General features: G+C 42.6%; 1 protein-coding gene across 6 annotated transcripts in view; it reads left to right on the forward strand.

Annotated features, from left to right (window-relative positions):
• The window catches only part of PLD5 (phospholipase D family member 5), a 375,019-nt gene that overhangs the window by 196,623 nt on the left and 160,301 nt on the right, over positions 1-18,095 (forward strand). For 5 of the 6 annotated variants that reach the window (XM_032862919.1, XM_032862918.1, XM_032862920.1 and 2 more), the window contains one exon: positions 15,604-15,715. In XM_032862919.1, coding sequence (XP_032718810.1) covers positions 15,604-15,715 — 112 coding nt within the window. The remainder of the gene's footprint in view (positions 1-15,603; positions 15,716-18,095) is intronic. The other variant, XM_032862923.1, reaches the window with a different exon arrangement.

Raw genomic sequence — 18,095 nt, forward strand, 5'->3', positions numbered from 1 at the left:
CATGGCAGTTTTAAAGTTGAGCTGCTATAGTAAAAAATGGGACATTCTTGGTATGTGAACATGGATTATGTGTGTGAGGAAAGGAAATAACATTGTACTTTATAAGCACTATCTTGAGAGTAGAAAATGCAGTGTCCTCAATACAATTATATTGCCCCCCCCCCCAAAAAAAAATTCCTTTCAGAGTTTGGGTGGCTAATCTTTGGACTTGTGAGCATGCTTTTGTTTTTATTGAGACCTTATAAATACTGTGATGTAGTCATTGATTGGCTTGTTGCACTCTTAAAAAGATGCTAAAAAAACTTTCACACCCTAATAACCCAAGTGAGAAAATCTGAAGTTTTTTTTTTTTTTAAGATGTTCCAATATAATGCAAATTGACCCAGGTTCACAGCTTGTTTTCCCTGAATATGTTTTTTTAAAAGGTTTTTATTTTGAGGAGTTAAAAGAGTCAAACATGGCATTTACTTCTAAACCAACTGAGCCTGAAATGTCCTACATGGAAGCTATACATGACACATGAATGAACAGGAGCCGTAACTGAGGTTCAGTCCATCTACTCATTATAATATGTAATAATACCAAAGAATACCGTAAGCAAAATACCCTGAGAAATGGGCACTGGGTAGCAGCCAGGCCCCAGCTCAGCAGAAAAGGGACACAGATCAGCATGGCACAGGACATCTGTGTCTTCTCTGGGTGAGAAGCAATTTCAGCAGAGGGTGTGGTGGTCATGATCCACAGGATGATGAATGTTGGATTTGTGTGTGTGTGTATAAACACATTCATTAAAAATGCAGTTTTGATCTGTAGTTCTAAGAGGTTGCTGTTTCAGTTCCTACCCTGAAAAATTCTCGTCTTTTCCACCTTGCGCTACTATTGTATGTTTCCTTCCGTGACTTTCCTGTGTGTGAGAGCCAGGTCAAGGCTAGTGATCTCTGTGTTTCCATGGTAACCATATTTAAAAATGTGATCAAAGTACGTGGTCGGGCAAAGGATTTTTGTTTCTTTCTGTCCGGATGATGAATTTAGACCCCGAAATACTGAAATTTCTAGGACTGTGTGATTGCTAATGTATGTGTATATGCTAATGTATCAAGACTGTTTGGGAAAAGCCAGGAAATGTGATGATTTCAGAACTACCTGATTCATTGGGGGAAAAAAAATAATCCCTGTTCTCTGCAAGTTCATTGTCAGAAACCAAATGAAATAATTAATGGGCTGCAGCAACTGAATCTTTGAGATGCCTTTATATGGAATCAGTTAGTTACTTGTCTACCGTGAGTCATGATTGCCAATTCATGGTACATTACAATTAATTTTGAAAAATTCTGATTAAAAAAAAACGGGGTGGTATTCGCTCAATTTAGTGGTACCACAAATGAAAGTTTGGGGAGCCATGGTTCGTTTGGGAGAGTTCAAGCCAGGATCCTATCTCTACACCGTAGGTAGTAGGCAGAAGGCAGAGGTGAGTGAGGAGGGAGAGGCTCAGGTTACTTTTTATCTACTTATCCACTGTGTGACCTCAAGTAAGATGCTGAACTTTAGGCCTCAGTTTCCTCATCAGCGAGACCAGGGTCCCAGAGCCTGCCTTGTAGGCTGCTGTGTAGACTGCACTAGTTAATGTATGCGACGAGCACAGAACAGTGTTTGGCCATTTTACCGTGTGTTTGTTAAGCTCACGAATGTTATTTGCGTGCACACTGCAGCTCCAGCTCAAATCCGTTTGATTTTACTAACAGATAATGAGTTCGTCTTTATGCTTTATGCTCTGCTGGAAACAGGGATGGTTCCATCAAATTAAAAGAGAAACAGTTTCTAAAAATATGAAGCTCTGGGTAGATAAGAAGGATTATGCAAATTATCTTTAAATATACAATTGTAGATTTCATTTATTAAGTCCATTAAGTACATTAAGTACAAAATCACAAACACACAACCACACTATCTTGCTTCTGTCCATCTGCTCATGTACACCTGTGTATGATATCTTGAATTTTGAACCCAGAAGAAGTCATGTGGTCTTCTCAAACCTGTGGCCACTTCTGATTTTTGCTGATTGATCAATTGGTTGGTTTTCTGTTCCTTGTTTTGGTTTTAAATTGAAGACCCCTATACCCAGGCAACATTGAGAGATCTCACCTTGATGTTGATGGGACGCATTCTGCTGTCTGGACCAGGGCATTGCAGCCGAGTGTGACTTAGTTGGTCCCTCCTGTAGCCTTCACTTTCCTTGCTAGCGGTATTCCTCTTAATGGACTAAAGATGTGGGCTAACCAACAGCCAAGGCCTTTTGTTGTACCTAACTTAGAAACCTCTTCCTTGTCCCATTGGTTTCATAGCCATGTTCATAGCTGGTTCATAAATGGTATTATTAATATTTTCTATTAGAATCACTGTATGATTCAAGCTGTCCCAGGAAACCTGTCATCTGAAGGGGTCAGCTAGGGCTCTGTGCTCTCCACATCTCTTCCATTCTTCCTATCTTTCTCACTCCTCCTGTCCCAAAGTGGGTCCATTCCCTTCCCAAGTAGTGAAGGAGACTTCATTCATTCATTCCTCAGGCAGACAGTCAGCGTCCACAGTCAGCAACACAGGGGTATTTCTGGAACCAGGAGAATCCTGTTTTTGTCAGGGTCACTCCCATGTAAAAGTCAGAAAAGTACCCAGTACTTTTACAGCCTCATCATAATGTTTAATTGGAATTTCTTTTTTTTTTTTCCCTGAATTTTTTTGTAGTCTAGGGAAAAATCACAACAGTTCCTGTCTTTCATTTTGTCTTAAAGGAGATGAGCATGGTTGGTGGAGACTGGATTCTTTAAGGGATTAAAATTCTTTGATACTGTTGCAATTAAGAGATTGGTGTACTGTAATTAGTAGGTTGGTGTGAGGCAGCCAGAGAAAACAGAATCTTCTGTTACTCCCTGGAAAACACATTTCATCTTTTGTTCTGTTATGGAACTGGGGGCTTGCTTGCATTTCTACTATATGATGGCCAACTTCTTGCTGTATTTTTTTTTTAAGCAGGGATATAGGGAAAAATAAAACATGTGTAAATTAATGAATACAAAATTAGGATGCATACTAATGTTCTGTTAGTTGGCTCAGTTTAGAATTTATTATTTTGTTTATTTTCAGTTCTCAGGGTTTGGTTCTGTAGAAAAGGCACCCAAGCAGCATTTCTCAGGAAACCCAGACTCCCCTGGGAGGATTGCAGGGTTTGGCACCAAAGGCGTCTGACGTGACCTGTAGTTTAGTACCTGTGGCCACACTGGGCAAAGGTCATAACTCATCCGATCCTCAATTAACTCATCTATAAAATGGGTATAATAATGCCAGTCTCCTTTGATGGCTCTATAAATCTGATTTAGATGATGTTTATAAAAGAACAGATAATGGAGCTCATAAAAGAGAGTTGCTGTTTTCATTTTTATTTTTGTTTTTCTGGTGAAGGGCAGTTAGTTTCAAATTTACTTCAAATTTACCTTGCTTTCTGTGTCATCTGAGGGCAGGAATAACTTTATGTTGTCCGTCAAGCTCTCAACTTCTGTTAAAGGAGGTTCAGGATGTAGGTGAAGGAAGAAGAAAGAGAAATGTGCATATTTTCAGGGAGATCTTACCCTCCAGTCCCAAGAGGGCAGTTTTCAACCATGACTACCTGTCAGCATCGGCAGGCGTGCTTCTAGAACATACTGATGCTCAGGCCACCCCCAGACACTTAGGTTAGAGGATCTGGAGAGGGACTCAGGCTTTGATACTTTTTAAAAAGATGACTTGGAAGCCAGGATTGAGTATCCCTGTTTTAAAACCACCCTAGCCCAATAAAGTGTCTGGTTCTTGTAGATTTCACGGCAGGCCCACACTGGTCCCTTCCCATCTGGTCTGTGGACCCAGTTTTCTCTGTTTCAGTTTAACCCTGTTTGTCCCACTTGTTCTCTCCGCAATGATATAAAATGGTGGCAGCTTCTACTGGAATATTCCTCACCTTCCTGGTCTCTGGAGCATGTGTCATGTATTATTACTGTAGCTTTATTGTCTAGCATGTGGCTTGGAAGAGAAGGGAGCCCAGTGATTGCTTTGAGCTTTGAAACCGTAAATTCCTCTCCAGCCCTCACATCTCTAGGCTAAATATGATTTCAGTCAAGCTCCTGGTATGCAGTGTCAGCATGAAAATAGCACAACCTGATGGAAAGAGTGTCTCCTTTTTGCAAAATAGCGTCTCTTCCCTGTTCCACAAAATCAACACTCAGCAGAAGCTTCCAAATTAGCATTCTTGCATTGGAAATGTGGCCATGGAATGATTTTTGCATGGGCCTTTGTTGCACAAATATTTAGCAAGGTACTGTGTTTGCTGAGGATGCAAAGTCAAATGAGCAACGGTCTGTACTGTGGAACTCAAAGTTGAGTGAAGGAGATGGAGAAATGGGTGATGAGAGCGCAGAGAGATAGAACAGCAGTTGGAACCAGCAGTGAGCAGGCAGGGAAGGCTGTCCTCTGCTCTTGGTGGCTCAGGGAGCTCTCTGGCTCCTGTGGCTCCTGGTTCTCCCTCAGTGCTGCTCTTTCCTGGTAAATTCCTGCTGCTTCCCTGTGCTTCTGTGCCCCCATCTGTTGAGTGATCCTAATTATGCTCTTGCTCGCCTTCCAATATATTTCCAAGGGAAATCATCATTCTCATATAAACTCATAAGTGCTATGATTAGCAAGAGTTTAACCTCTCTGATTCTTTTTAAATCCAATCATATAGGCATGAATAAATCATGAACCCCAAGATATTCTTCCCAATTATTTGGATTAAATAATGATTTTTCTTTCTAAGTGGTCTTATCTTAGATTTGCTCACGTAAATTCTCGCCTAAATGTCTCTCTAGACCTTCTTGCTGAGCTTCCTGGGTCCCATTGGCCAATTTATGTTTTTGCAACTTTCTTTGAAAAAGGATGAGTTGGATTTTTCCCCCCTCATTATAATAGTAATAGCATTGCACTATAGAAAATTTAGAAACTAGAGAAATGATGAGAAAAACACAATCCACCATGGGACCATCAACAAAATGTTTTTTTTTAAGTTTGATATTTTATGCGTATTTACATACCTATACTCCTGTTACACAAAGAAATGTATATCTTGATTTTGAATTTAACATTACACCATAAGCACCTTTACATTATTTTAACGTTTTAAATCTTATTTTAAATTGGCTGCATGATATGCAGGGTAGTGAATTAAATTTACATAGCTCTTTCCTCTTGGACTTGTTATCTATTTTTTGATCCTTCTTTTCCTGAAGAACTTCCACTGCAGGAAATACCTTTGTGCAAAACATTTTCTTTTTTGCTCATTAACTTGGGATCAGAGGGCTAAGGAGGTGAAGCTGCTTCCTTAAGACTGTGGGATTTTCAGGGAGCGTGTAGGGCACCCTAGTGGTTACGGGCAGGGGGAGCAGGAGTCATCGGGAGTGAGGATCTAAAGGAAGTCTGCCTTCATGCAGTGTGGGGCCCACCACCCACTCAGAACAAGTGATTGGGAAAGAGCTGGAGTGTCAGGCTTATGCCCTTGCCTGTCCCCTCTGCCTTTTCTGAAGCCAAGGGTGCTGACCAGCTGTGCCATCCACCTGCTTCCAGACATGGCTGACCATGCCGCCAAAGTGACATCACCCCCCTGCCCTTTGCAGCTAGAGCGCTCCCCACCCCTCCCACCCCACCCACACCAAAAGCTACTTTCCAGCTACTGTAGATATCCAGCTACCCAGGTCCCTGTTATAAACATTGCTGTTTCCTGGCCTGTTATTGGCAACATGAGCTTATTCACTCTGTCTTCATCTCTCAGCCCCGGACAGGGGTGGCTGTGTTCCTGCCCACGGGGCGCATAATTGTGCTGTCATTAGTCAAGTCCTTGATGAGTAACTGTTCAGAATAATTAAGCCCCTGAGTGGGATGAACCTGGATTAATGAGTGGCCTGGCGGCTTGCAGGCCTGCCTAGCAGATCATCTTGCTGGTGGCGGGCCGGTGAGCCTTGTTGCTCATTGCCCACGAGGCGGGCATTCTCTAAGATTCTGGACATGTGGCACTGCCTGACTTCCCAAAGCTGTGACTGATCCCCGACTTCAGGATGCTTATGAACTCCTGTGCAGGCCACCACTTTCTCACTTTGGATGAGGAATTCTGTGTTCCACAGCCATGTTGAGAGAGCTTCTGGGGCCTCTGGCCACCTTTCCTGGCTCTACTGTCTCCCCCCAGCCCAAGCCTAGCCATGGAGCTCATCACTGTGCTATCCCATAAATGCCCGAGATCTTCCCATTTTTCCGATTATCTTGGACATGCTCTCAGTCCACATTACCTCCCACTGGACCATGCGCCAACCTAATTCCCCATTGAGCCTCCAGCCCTGCCCTATACTAGTCCTTCTCCAATTTGTCATCAGGATTTTATTATTTTTTTAATGATTTATTTATTTTAGAGCATCCGTGAGTTGGGGGAGGAGGGGCAGAAGAAGAGCCTCTTCAAACAGGCTCCACGCCCAGTGCAGAGCCCAATGTGGGGCTGGATCTCATGACCCTTAGATCACGACCTGAGCCAAAACCAAGTCTGATGCTTAACCAACTGAGCCACCCAGGCGCCCCAGAGGTTTCTTTTAGATCAGAAAAACAGAAATGCAGTTATATTCTTTGCTATGTAAAATCCCTCAGATCCACGTAGCTTTCCAGACGGGGTCCAAATTACATCCAGGTTTACAAGAACCTCCTACTTCGTGCTCAGACCTGGACCACTTTTTCTTGCCTTCCTTCCTAACTCAGCCTAGGGCACAAACTCTCCCTGTGTGCCCTAGGCTGGGTTATTAGTGCCCCTGTCACATTGTCCCCAGGCCTGTAACTCCTACACCCTGACATCTGACACACTGGCCTCCATTTAATTACTTATCATTTATCTCCAGTACTTATGAAGGTCCCTGACCCTTAGCAAACACCCAGTAAATGTGTTAAATGAAATTGCTTTAAACACCCTTCTCTCTGTTCTGGGCCTCCTTTTATTTGAGAATAATAGCTGATGCTGGGAAATAGACAAGAAAATGACATATCTTTGTTTATATCCCTGGCAGACTTTGTGTATTTCAGTAAGTATAGTAAGTAAATAAAATTTCAGTTAAGTTTTCTAAATGGAAAAAAAGAACTGAGCAAATACAGTACTAGAACTTTCAGTAAATATAGAGAGTAAATAAGAGATCAGTCTTGTAGATAATCAAACTAATTGGTTAAATAGAAAACTAGGAAATTGAGTCCAGAGGGGATCCACGCATACGTGGTTGTATTTCTTAAATCATAAAGAAAAAAATCAAGGGAAGTATATTGCTTTGAAAGGACATCGTTGCTTACAATAAATCCTAGTCTTGTTTTCTCATGACTGTATCATCAGTTGCTTAGTATCTTTAATCAGTCCTTTGAAACTTTGATTTAAACTTTCTGTGCACATATAGACACGTGTACACACATGTGCACGGGCAGATAACAGCATCCCTAAGACACAAAGTCAGTGTCTGTCTCTCTCTCTCTCTCTCTCTCTCACACTCACACACACACACACACACACACATATTCTGGTGCTTATGTTAGGATTAGGGTTTTGTGGATGCATTCTAGGTGTGGGATTGCTGAGTGGAAGACAGCAATGTCAGAGTACCCTTTCCCCCAGTCATCAACAGGAGTCAAGGTTGCCACTCCTAAGTTGTTTTCCATCTCCTGAGTACACAACTCCCCACATTTCTTCGTGTTGGGCTTCCCATGAAGCATCTCTTCACATCCGCCAGTCTGACTTTGCCCAGATTTGATTAGGCTTTTGGCTTTTCCTTATTTTTAATATTTTTTGTAGAGTACACCCACTAACCCTTCCCCTCTTGTCTGCATGGCAAATATTTTATTCCAGAATTTTACTGTTTTTCATCTAGTTGGTGGTATCTTTTGCAATATAATTTTTTTGTCTTTTGTAACTCTGTATATCTTGTGTCGCTTCTATGTAGCTAACTTGTATATTACTTTCGAGGCCATGCAAAGTGCCACGGACAGGTGGCTTAGAACAGCAGAAATTCATTTCGTCCCAGTTCTGGAGGTTCCAAGTCTGTGATCTGTTTCCCTGGGCTCAGACCTAGGTGTCACCAGAGCTGTGCTCCCTCCAGAGACTCCTGCAGCCTCCACTACTGTGGGGAATATACTTCCCACCCCTTCTTGCATGTGGCAGCTGCCAGTGTCCCCTTGTGTCACTGGCTGCTGTGTCCCTCCAGTCTTCAAGACTGCCATCCTCGAATACCTCTGCTCTGTCTTCATGTACCCACCTCCGCAATGGGGTGGCCATTCCCCTCTGCCTCTCTCCTACAAGTACTGCTTGTGTCTAGGGCCCTCTCCAATGATCTAGGATAATCTCATCTCCAGGTCTTTAATCATACCTGTGAAGATCCTATTTCTAAAGAAGGTAAAACTTACATCCTCCAGGTGAGGACCTGACATCTTGGGGGGGCATTATTTAGCCTCCTGTAACTAAGCTAAAGTTCTCCCTACTCTTAAGACTGTACATACCTGGGGGCACCTGGGTGGCTTAGTGGGTTAAGCCTCTGCCTTCGGCTCAGGTCATGATCTCAGGGTCCTGGGACCGAGCCCCGCATCGGGCTCTCTGCTCAGCAGGGAGCCTGCTTCCCCCTCTGCCTCTGCCTGCCTCTCTGCCTGCTTGTGATTTCTCTCTCTCTGTCAAATAAGTAAATAAAATATTAAAAAAAAGACTGTATATACCTGTACTTGAATAGTTTTTTCTTGAAAGTGTTATGATTTTTGGTTTTGCTTTTGTGTTGACGGTTTTTAAAAAAGATTTTATTTATTTGGGAGAGTGAGCAGAGCGAGACAGTATGTACTGAGTTGGGGGAGCAGCAGAGGGAGGTGGAGAAGCAGACTCCCTGCTGAGCAGGGAGCCCAATGCTAGGCTCCATCCCAAGACCTTGGGATCATGACCTGAACCCAAGGAAGACGCTTAACTGACTGAGCCACCCAGGAGCTCTTGTTTTTGTTTTTGTTTTGTTTTGTTTTGTTTTTAAAAGATTTACTTATTCATTTGAGAGAGAGAGTGGGCAAGTGAGTGGGAGGAGGAGCAGAGGGAGAGAGAGAATCCCAAGCAGCCTCCCCAAGGAACATCAGCCCAAGCTCATGGTACTCAATCTCATGACCCAAGATCATGACCTGAGCTGAAACCAAGAGTCAGATGCTTACCCGACTGAGCCAGCCAGGTGCCCCAGTATTGCTGTGTTTTTATTCTGCCTGAAACATACTTTTCTCTGTGGCATAATATAAGGGTCCTTTCACTTATGCCAGATTAAACTACTTTATCTTTTTCAGACTGAGTTAAAATAACACCTTTATTATTGATAGAATTGTGTGTATACCATTTTTGGATCTTCTGTTTCCTTATCTGTTTATCCGTTCCTGTGCTTCTACCATGTTGATATGATTACTGTGACTTTGTAATGTTTTGTTGTTTTTTTTTTTTTTTAAAGATTTTATTTATTTATTTGACAGACAGAGATCACAAGTAGGCAGAGAGGCAGGCAGAGAGAGGAGGAAGCAGGCTCCCTGCGGAGCAGAGAGCCCGATGCGGGGCTTGACCCCAAGACCCTGAGATCACGACCTGAGCTGAAGACAGAGGCTTAACCCTCTGAGCCACCCAGGCGCCCTGTAATGTTTTTTTATAATGCTGAAGGCATTTACACTTATAAATTTCTCTGACACCAGATACTGCCTTCATTTCATGGCTTTGCTCTGAAGTTCTCCACTATTTATAGCTTTCTAAAGAATACAAAAATTCACTTTTCTTTTCTCCTGTGATGTACAGATGATCTAAGAGTGAGTTTTTAAATTTTCAAGTAGATATGATGTGTTTTATGTGTCACACGTTAATGGTCTACTTCTCATTTTCTTAAATTATGAGTAAAGAATGAAGCTGGTAGAACATCTCTCTGCAACTAGTTTTCTTAGGTTTTCTTTAACAGCCGTTACAGAACAGATTTTTATAATGTTCTCAGGACAAACCGTCGTTTGGAGGGATTTGATATATAGAATGAGAAATATGTATAAATGTATACACATAATCAAGTTTACTGATAATATTCAATTCTCATATATTCTCGTTTATTCCTTATTAGATCTACCCATTTTTGAGCAACCTATTTTGAAGCATTATATTGTGGTTGTGTTTTAAGTGCATTGCTGTTAGCTTTTGCTTTATGTATTTAGCTGCTGTGTTGTTTGGCACATACCAGTTGATAGCTGTCACTACTCCACGGCCTTATTCTGTTGTGCTACAACAGAATAAGGCCATACTCTTTCCCATCTAGTACTTTTAAGCCCTCCTAACTCTTACTCTAATTTTTACTGAGATTCTTTGTCCTATTGGCTGCAGATCAGTGTTCCTCGGCTTCTTTTCACTCTCACCTTAATAAGGAGACTTTTTACACATTTTTTTCCCTAAACCTACCACCCTGTGAGATTCTAATACCACATATACATTGTGTGTTTATTGTATTTGTATATGTGTCTTATGTATAAAATAAACTTACACATACGCGTACCAACTCAATCCCTTTTTTAAAAATTTATTTATTTATTTGATAGATCACAAGTAGGCAGAGAGGCAGGCAGAGAGAGAGGGGGAAGCAGGCTCACCGCTGAGCAGAGAGCCTGATGCGGGGCTCGATCCCAGGACCCTGAGACCATGACCCGAGCCAAAGGCAGAAGCTTAACTCACTGAGCCACCCAGGCGTCCCAACGTGAACCCTTTCAAGTAATAGTGCTTCCCACTGAGAATCACGTAATAGGTTCTCAGGACAACAGTAGAACTTCCCTTGTAATGTGTCTGTCCTATTTCAAGAATCCTTCTGTAGCAGCTACGTCAAACACATACCATCTTCTACTGCTCCTCACGTGTTCTGCTCCCTTTCATCCTCCTCAGTGGTGGGTGGTATTATTTACAGTCTGATTAGAGACTTCCCTTGAATATGTTCCTCATATGGGTCACGTAGGTAATATAGTCTCTAAGTCTGTATATATCTGCAAATTTTTTTTTTTTTTTTGACCCTGGCAGGTAAAATCTTTGGGTAAAACATTCCCTTGTTCCGGTTTATTCTTTTGTTTTTGTTTTGTTTTTTAAAGATTTTATTTATTTATTGGACAGAGAGATTACAAGTAGGCAGAGAGGCAGGCAGAGAGAGAGGAAGGGAAGCAGGCTCCCCGCTGAGCAGAGAGTCCGATGCGGGGCTCGATCCCAGGACCCTAGGATCATGACCTGAGCCAAAGGCAGAGGCTTTAACCCACTGAGCCATCCAGGTGCCCCGTTCCAGTTTATTCTTTATCGTAGTCTGTGGCTGCCCTGTACTGGCTTACTGCTGCAGGTGACTGGCTCCATGCCCATCCGATCCATTTGCTTGGGAGGTAACTTGTTTTGTTTTGTTTTTGGCCAGAAGTTTGTACGAAGTCCTCTTTTTCCTTGGTATTGATCGATTGCATAGAATGTGCCTAAATGGGTCTTCCTGCACTGCATCGCCTTCATCCTTCAATTCTCTTTTCAACATGTAGATTTAGGCCTTTCCTCAAGTGGGACAATTTCTCTTCTGTTACTTGAAAGCTTATTCTTTCTGCTTGTTGTTCTCTTCCAACACGTCTGTTAGCCACGTGTCGTATATCCTTGATTTATCTATCACCCTTTTCTTCCCTTATCACCCTTATGTTTCCGCGTGCGTGCCCCTCTGTGCTTTGAAATATTTCTTCCTTTAGATCAAGCTGTAATTTGGGTCTCGACAGTGGCCATGCTGTTCTTTAATTATATTTCTAATTTAATTCTAAAATCATAAGAGTGTTAGTGCCAGCCAGACTTATCTGTCTTTGCACACTACGTTGTGTTTTAGCTCCAGTTCGTATTCTCCAGTAGCCTGTCTCGTCAGGTGCTTACTGTGTTCAAGCATCTTCTCTTTTATTGGGCCCCTTACATGCATCTATATTTGACTTTATCAGATTATTAGTGGCTTCTTCCTTTTAGGTGAAGAAGGGGCAGTATTAGGTGGTTAACTAGTCCCCCCCGACCGTAACCCTTCCCCCCCGCCCCCCGGTACTTCATACTCCAAGCCCTAGGCAGTCTGCTTGGGCTTAATCGGCTTAAATTGCTCAACACACCTTAACCACTGACTATCTTCAAGATGATTTATTTAACTTGGAAGTTTTGCCCAATCTTTCTCACCAGAAAGAGCACATTTTTAAGTTAGTTGACCCTTGGGGGCGTCTGGGTTACTCAGTCATTAAGAGTCTGCCTTTGGCTCAGGTCCTCATCCTGGGGTCCTAGGATGGAGCCCCACATCGGGCTCCCAGCTCCACAGGGAGTCTGCTGCTTCTGCCCTGCTTGTGTTCCCTCTCTCGCCTTCTCTTTCTCTCTGTCAAATAAATAAATAAAATCTTAAAAAAAAAATAAATTAGCTGACCCTTGAACAACATAGGGATTAACGGGGATAACCCACTGCATAGTCAAAAATCTGCATGTAACTTTTGACTCCCCAAAACTTGATACTGATAGCCTCCTGTTGACCAGAGCCTGACTGATAACAGAAGGAGCCAACTAACACATACTTTGTATGTTCTATGTACATTAAAGTAAGCTAAGAAAATATGTTAATTAAGAAGATCCTAAAGCTGGGAAAACATTTTTACAGGACTACCCTGAATATTGAAAAAAAAAAAAAAAATCTGCATATAAGGGGACCCATACAGCTCAAACTCTTGTCGTTCAAGAGTTTCTGATGTTTAAAAACCAAAGGGGCTTTTGTATTCCTTTATGAAAACTCAGCTAGAGGATTTAATTCAGCAGTGAAGCCCTCAGAGGAGATCTCTCTCAGTGTTTCATACTCTCTGTGTTTCATACCTTTGTTACTACATTCCTAATGTCTTAGCGAAAATGTGCAGCTAGGAAGGTAAGACACTGTAAACAGGGGAGAATTTCACCCACCCAGGCCCAAGTTCATTACAGTAAGTACTCTAATTAACAATTTTAAGAATCCTTGGGGTAAGTCATCAGCACGTACTAACAGGAAAAATTAGCTTTATTTAATGACAGTCTGCCAGTATCTGTGAACTTGGGAGTTTCTATTTTCATCTATGTTTGAGAGCTCTGGTCTTCATTTTAAATCTCACAAAAATAACATAGTGGGAATCAATTTAAGGCACACAGCCAGAAATACAGATAGGTTAGAAGATCTCTTACATTTCACTGGTGCAAGATCTATTGTTAACTAAGGGCAGGAGAAAAAAACATGCATTCGTGTAAAAACAGTGGCCCGTTAGCGGTGGGGTCTCCCAAAACACAAAGCACATAAGCCTTTTCTCTGTGTGAAGGGAAGAATACAGACCGTTCGACGGTGAGGCTGGGCTCCAGAAATCTGGGCCATGCAGACATCCCCAAGCCTCCAAGGGTGTGTGACAAGATTACAGTCTGTAAGTCCGTGGGGTACCGGAGCTGACGAGGAGGGCTGTGTTGGTGATAACCCCGCAGGAGAACCACAGCTCCCCGCCACCTGGCTGTCCCTCTCCGCCTCTATCTGAGCCCCTGGCTGCCGGGTACTCCCGGCTCCTGCAGGAAACCTGAAATCCGCATAGACCCTCAATCTACAAGGCGGCTGCTGTTTTCTTTCTTCCCTCCTCTGCCTCTCTGTGTGTTTCTCTCTTGCTCGACCACCCACTCCATCTCTTTTAAATAAATAGTGGACACCAGCCTGGTACACTCATTCCACCCCTCCCCAGAACACCTGCTCTGCGGGGAGCCTGCCTCCAGGCTCTGGGTGCAGAGTAATTCATGAGCTCCACTTTGGGCCCCTTGATTTCCATGCTTAGTTAGAGGAAGAGAGGCTCCCGTCCCTGCTGTGGGGTGCAGCTCCCACTCCGCCCTCTGGTACTCAGGGATGAGAGATCATCAGCTGTCTGGGGCCCCGCTCCAGGCTACAGCAGGGCTAGATTATGCCAAACATTCGTCCCCTGCTACGTGGCCCTAGGACTGTCCTGCCGGCTTGCTCTCCTTACCCTCCAAAGTCTCGGACTTGCATCTTTGGCTTCTCTGCTTTCTGAGGCTGAAGTGCAGGAATCCTGAGCCACATCCATACCCTCCCTTCCCTCTCATCCTTTGTACCGAATCATTATTAACGGTCCATCCTTGTCAAAGCAGGATAAGACTTTGCCACCTGGGGGCCATTAAGACCAAACCTTATTGCCTGTCTGACCCCGGAAGGCATTTGAGTTTGTGGCTGAATAACAAAGTTCTCCAAAATCAACAAAAGAAGACCAGTTCCTTTTATGATAGGAGAGGGAGTCTGTGAACACACACAAGGGAAAATAAACGAGCTAAGGTTGCCGTCCCCTCGCCTGAGACGGTGTAATTGCTGAGGACCTGCCCCAGTGCAGTCTCCCGGAGATTAAAATCTTTTAAAAATGTAATGCTTGTGAAAATCTTATGTAAGCAAAGCTTTATGTTTTATTTTGTATTTTTATTCCAGTCATTTTTGGGTTGTGCTAGTAATGACAGATGGCTAGGGCAGAGCGTTAGTTGAATTCTGTAAAAAGGGGTTTTAAACCAGAAGGTGAATTCAGGCAAATCACCGGTAAGTAGCCGGGACTTTCCCCATCAGAGCTTCCACTGAAAGGATACTTACCTACTACTAATTCCTTTAATTCTCACAAAAAACCTTTTAAAGTACATGTTATTTTTATCTACGTTCTACTGAGGAAGAAGCTAGAGATTAGTGAGAAGAAACACAGCTTATAAATTGGAAAACCAGCTGGAATCCAGGTCTCTCTGGGCCCAAACACAACTTTATAATAGTCTCTGCTGCCTCTTCACGTGTAGATAACGTCAGAATTCATGGAAAAGGAAAAGAAGAGTAGATTTGCACTGTAGCATTGAACTTGGAATTGCAGTAATTGTCTCTCGGAAAACATAATGTAATCTGTGTTCATGCTACTACTCCAGTTCTAGAACTCTTCTGAAAGAATTTTCCATGAACGCTAACTGCTGAAACGCTTGCCTTTTTTTTTTTTTAAAGATTTTATTTATTTATTTGACAGAGATCACAAGTAGACAGAGAGAGAGAGGGAGGGGGAAGCAGGCTCACCGCTGAGCAGAGAGCCCAATGCGGGGCTCAATCCCAGGACCCTGAGATCACGACCTGAGCCAAAGGCAGAGGTTTAACCCACTGAGCCACCCAGGTGCCCCGAAACGCTTGCCTTTTAAAGTTTGAATGAATAGGGGCACCTGGGTGGCTCAGTGGGTTAAAGCCTCTGTGTTGGGCTCAGGTCGTGATCCCAGGGTCCTGCGATCGAGCCCCGAGTCTGGCTCTCTGCTCAGCAGGGAGCCTGCTTCCTTTCCTCTCTCTCTCTCTGCCTGCCTTTCTGCCTGCTTGTGATCTCTGTCAAATAAATAAATAAAATCTTTTAAAAAAAAATTTGAAGGAATAGTTTTTATTGTTAGTAAGTTTATTTATACCTATCCTAAGTAGCATACTTTAGGTTTTCTGACTTCCCTCATCTCTGAATATTTTTTCCTAGGGTCAACGTCTTTTTGAAAAGTTGCTCCAACTGACTTCGCAAAATATTGAAATCAAGCTAGTGAGTGATGTGACCGCCGACTCAAAGGTATTAGAAGCCTTGAGATCAAAGGGTAAGGCCAAGGTCTCTGCGCTACTCTAGCCCCGGGGTGGGGGGGGTTCCCTGAGGACAACTCTCATTATGCCTAAAATAATACGTGATTTCTTGATGGTCAGCCCATTGCACGAAGTTCACTTCTTGTTTCTCCTTTGAAAAATAACCCGATTAAAGCCTGTAAATGAGAGACCTAATTAATCAATACTACTGGGAGGTTTTAAATAGTGTTGTTGCATATTAGTTGTTGCAAAATAATCTACTAGCCATTAAAGAATAATTAACTAGAAAGAAGACTCTTTCCCTCTCTGAACATTGCAATGATATGATTCAAGAGCCACTTCTCATTCGAACAAACATTGGATTTCTGTTTTTCTCTTGCCCTTCAAATGGAAATCCTCCTCATGCCCTGTCTTCTTTTAAAATAGTATAGTCAGATGGAGGCATCTGTGAAACCCATCATAATTCCACAGAGAATATCATTCACGGGCCACTTTGCGATTTGTCTCCGAATCCCACAAAGACCAGGAGGAATCCTTAGGAAATAACTTCCTTGACTTTGCTGTGTCTTCACTAACACAACTGTTCCTTCTGAATACTTCTCACGGGTTTATCAGAATGTTGGCCGTGTATTTTACTACTGGAGCTGTAAGCCTTTGAATGGAAATGGCAGGTGTGGGCCCATGAAATGCTCGAGCTACCAGGTGTCCCCAGGAGAAGACAAGGCTTTGGCCCCAGGGAGCAACGTTGCGTCTCCTGTGTGTGCTATTTAAACATGCTGGGCGGTGTTGCTTGTTATCTTCCCTGGATTATTAAGTGAAGACACTTTCTGAAAAATGTACCAGGCTATGAAGCAAAGGGTTGAGCCCAAGTAGTCTTTCCTTCTGCAAGAGAAAAGTTGGAAGCAATAAAACCTAAGGGAAGATATAAATACACAGAATACATAAGTGTGGTCGGGCTCAGGCGTATTGTTTTTTCTATGCATGGGAAAATCAGGGTAACTTAGGAGCTACTGTTAGGCCTGAAAAGCTTCACTGTGCCACCTGAGCACAGGATAATATTTTTGAAACACTAGAAAATACATAGTTTACTATGTATTAACGTGGGTTAACGTGAATTAGAAATGTGTTCCTTTTTTAAATTGTGTTATGTTAGTCACCATACAGTACCTCATTAGTTTTTGATGTAGTGTTCCATTATTCATTGTTTGCTTATAACACCCAGTGCTCCATGCAATCCGTGCCCTCCTTAATACCCATCACCCGGCTAAGCCATCCCCCCACTCCCCTCCCCTCTGAAACTCTCTGTTTGTTTCCCGGAGTCCACAGTCTCTCGTGGTTCGTCTCCCACTCTGATTTCTCCCCCTTCATTTTTACCTTCTCCTGTTGTCCTCCATGCTATTCCTTATGTTCCACAAATAAGTGAAACCATATGATAATTTACTTTCTCTGTTTTATTTTACGCAGCATAATCTCTTCTAATCCCATCCAAGTTGATGCAAAAGTTAGGTATTCCTCCTTTCTGATGGCTGCTTAATATTCCATTGTATATATGGACCACATCTTCTTTAACCATTCATCTGTTGAAGGGCATTTCAGCTCCTTCCATAGTTTGGCGACTGTGGCCATTGCTGCTATGAACATTGGGGTGCATATCGCCCTTCTTTTCACTACAGCTATATCTTTGGAGTAAATGCTCAGTAGTGCAATTGCTGGGTCATAGGGTACCTCTATTTTTGACTTTTTGAGGAACCTCCACACTGTTTTCCAAAGTATCTGTACCAACTTGCCTTCCCACCAACAGTGTAAGAGGACTCTCCTCTCTCCATAACTTCTCCAACATTTGTTGTTTCTTGCCTTTTTGATTTTTGCCATTCTAACTGGTGTAAGGTGGTATCTGGTTTTGATCTGTGTTTTGTTTGATTTGTGTTCTTACTTTTCCTATTTAGAAAACATGAGATTGAGTTCCTACTACCTGAAAATCCATGAGCTGCCTCATTTTTAGGAACGGATTACTTAGGGCTAACTCCAAGTGCCTGTATTTGCTGATAAATTTCCCATGGTGTCTACTTCCATACAAACACACCTCATGTATACACAACACCTATATACACATAGACACCACATAAGACACAATCACACCCCACATATACACACACACCCCAATCTCTTCTTTCACCTGAAAGGAATGAAATATTGTATGACAATTGTATGTCAATTATAACAATTAGAAAAATATATATACCGACTATGAGGACTGAGGGGTATGTCAGGTGCTGCTGAATATTTGGCACCTAGGATTTTCATTCACTCTAAATGAATTTATGGGTAAAGTCCTTGACTATGCTTCTAGAGTGAACTATGAATTAAAGTTTCATTATAACTGTTGCTTCTCACAAA

This window comes from Lontra canadensis, unplaced genomic scaffold (assembly GCF_010015895.1).
Source record: "Lontra canadensis isolate GAN:19392208 unplaced genomic scaffold, GSC_riverotter_1.0 scaffold24, whole genome shotgun sequence".
Taxonomy (NCBI): Eukaryota; Metazoa; Chordata; class Mammalia; order Carnivora; family Mustelidae; genus Lontra; species Lontra canadensis.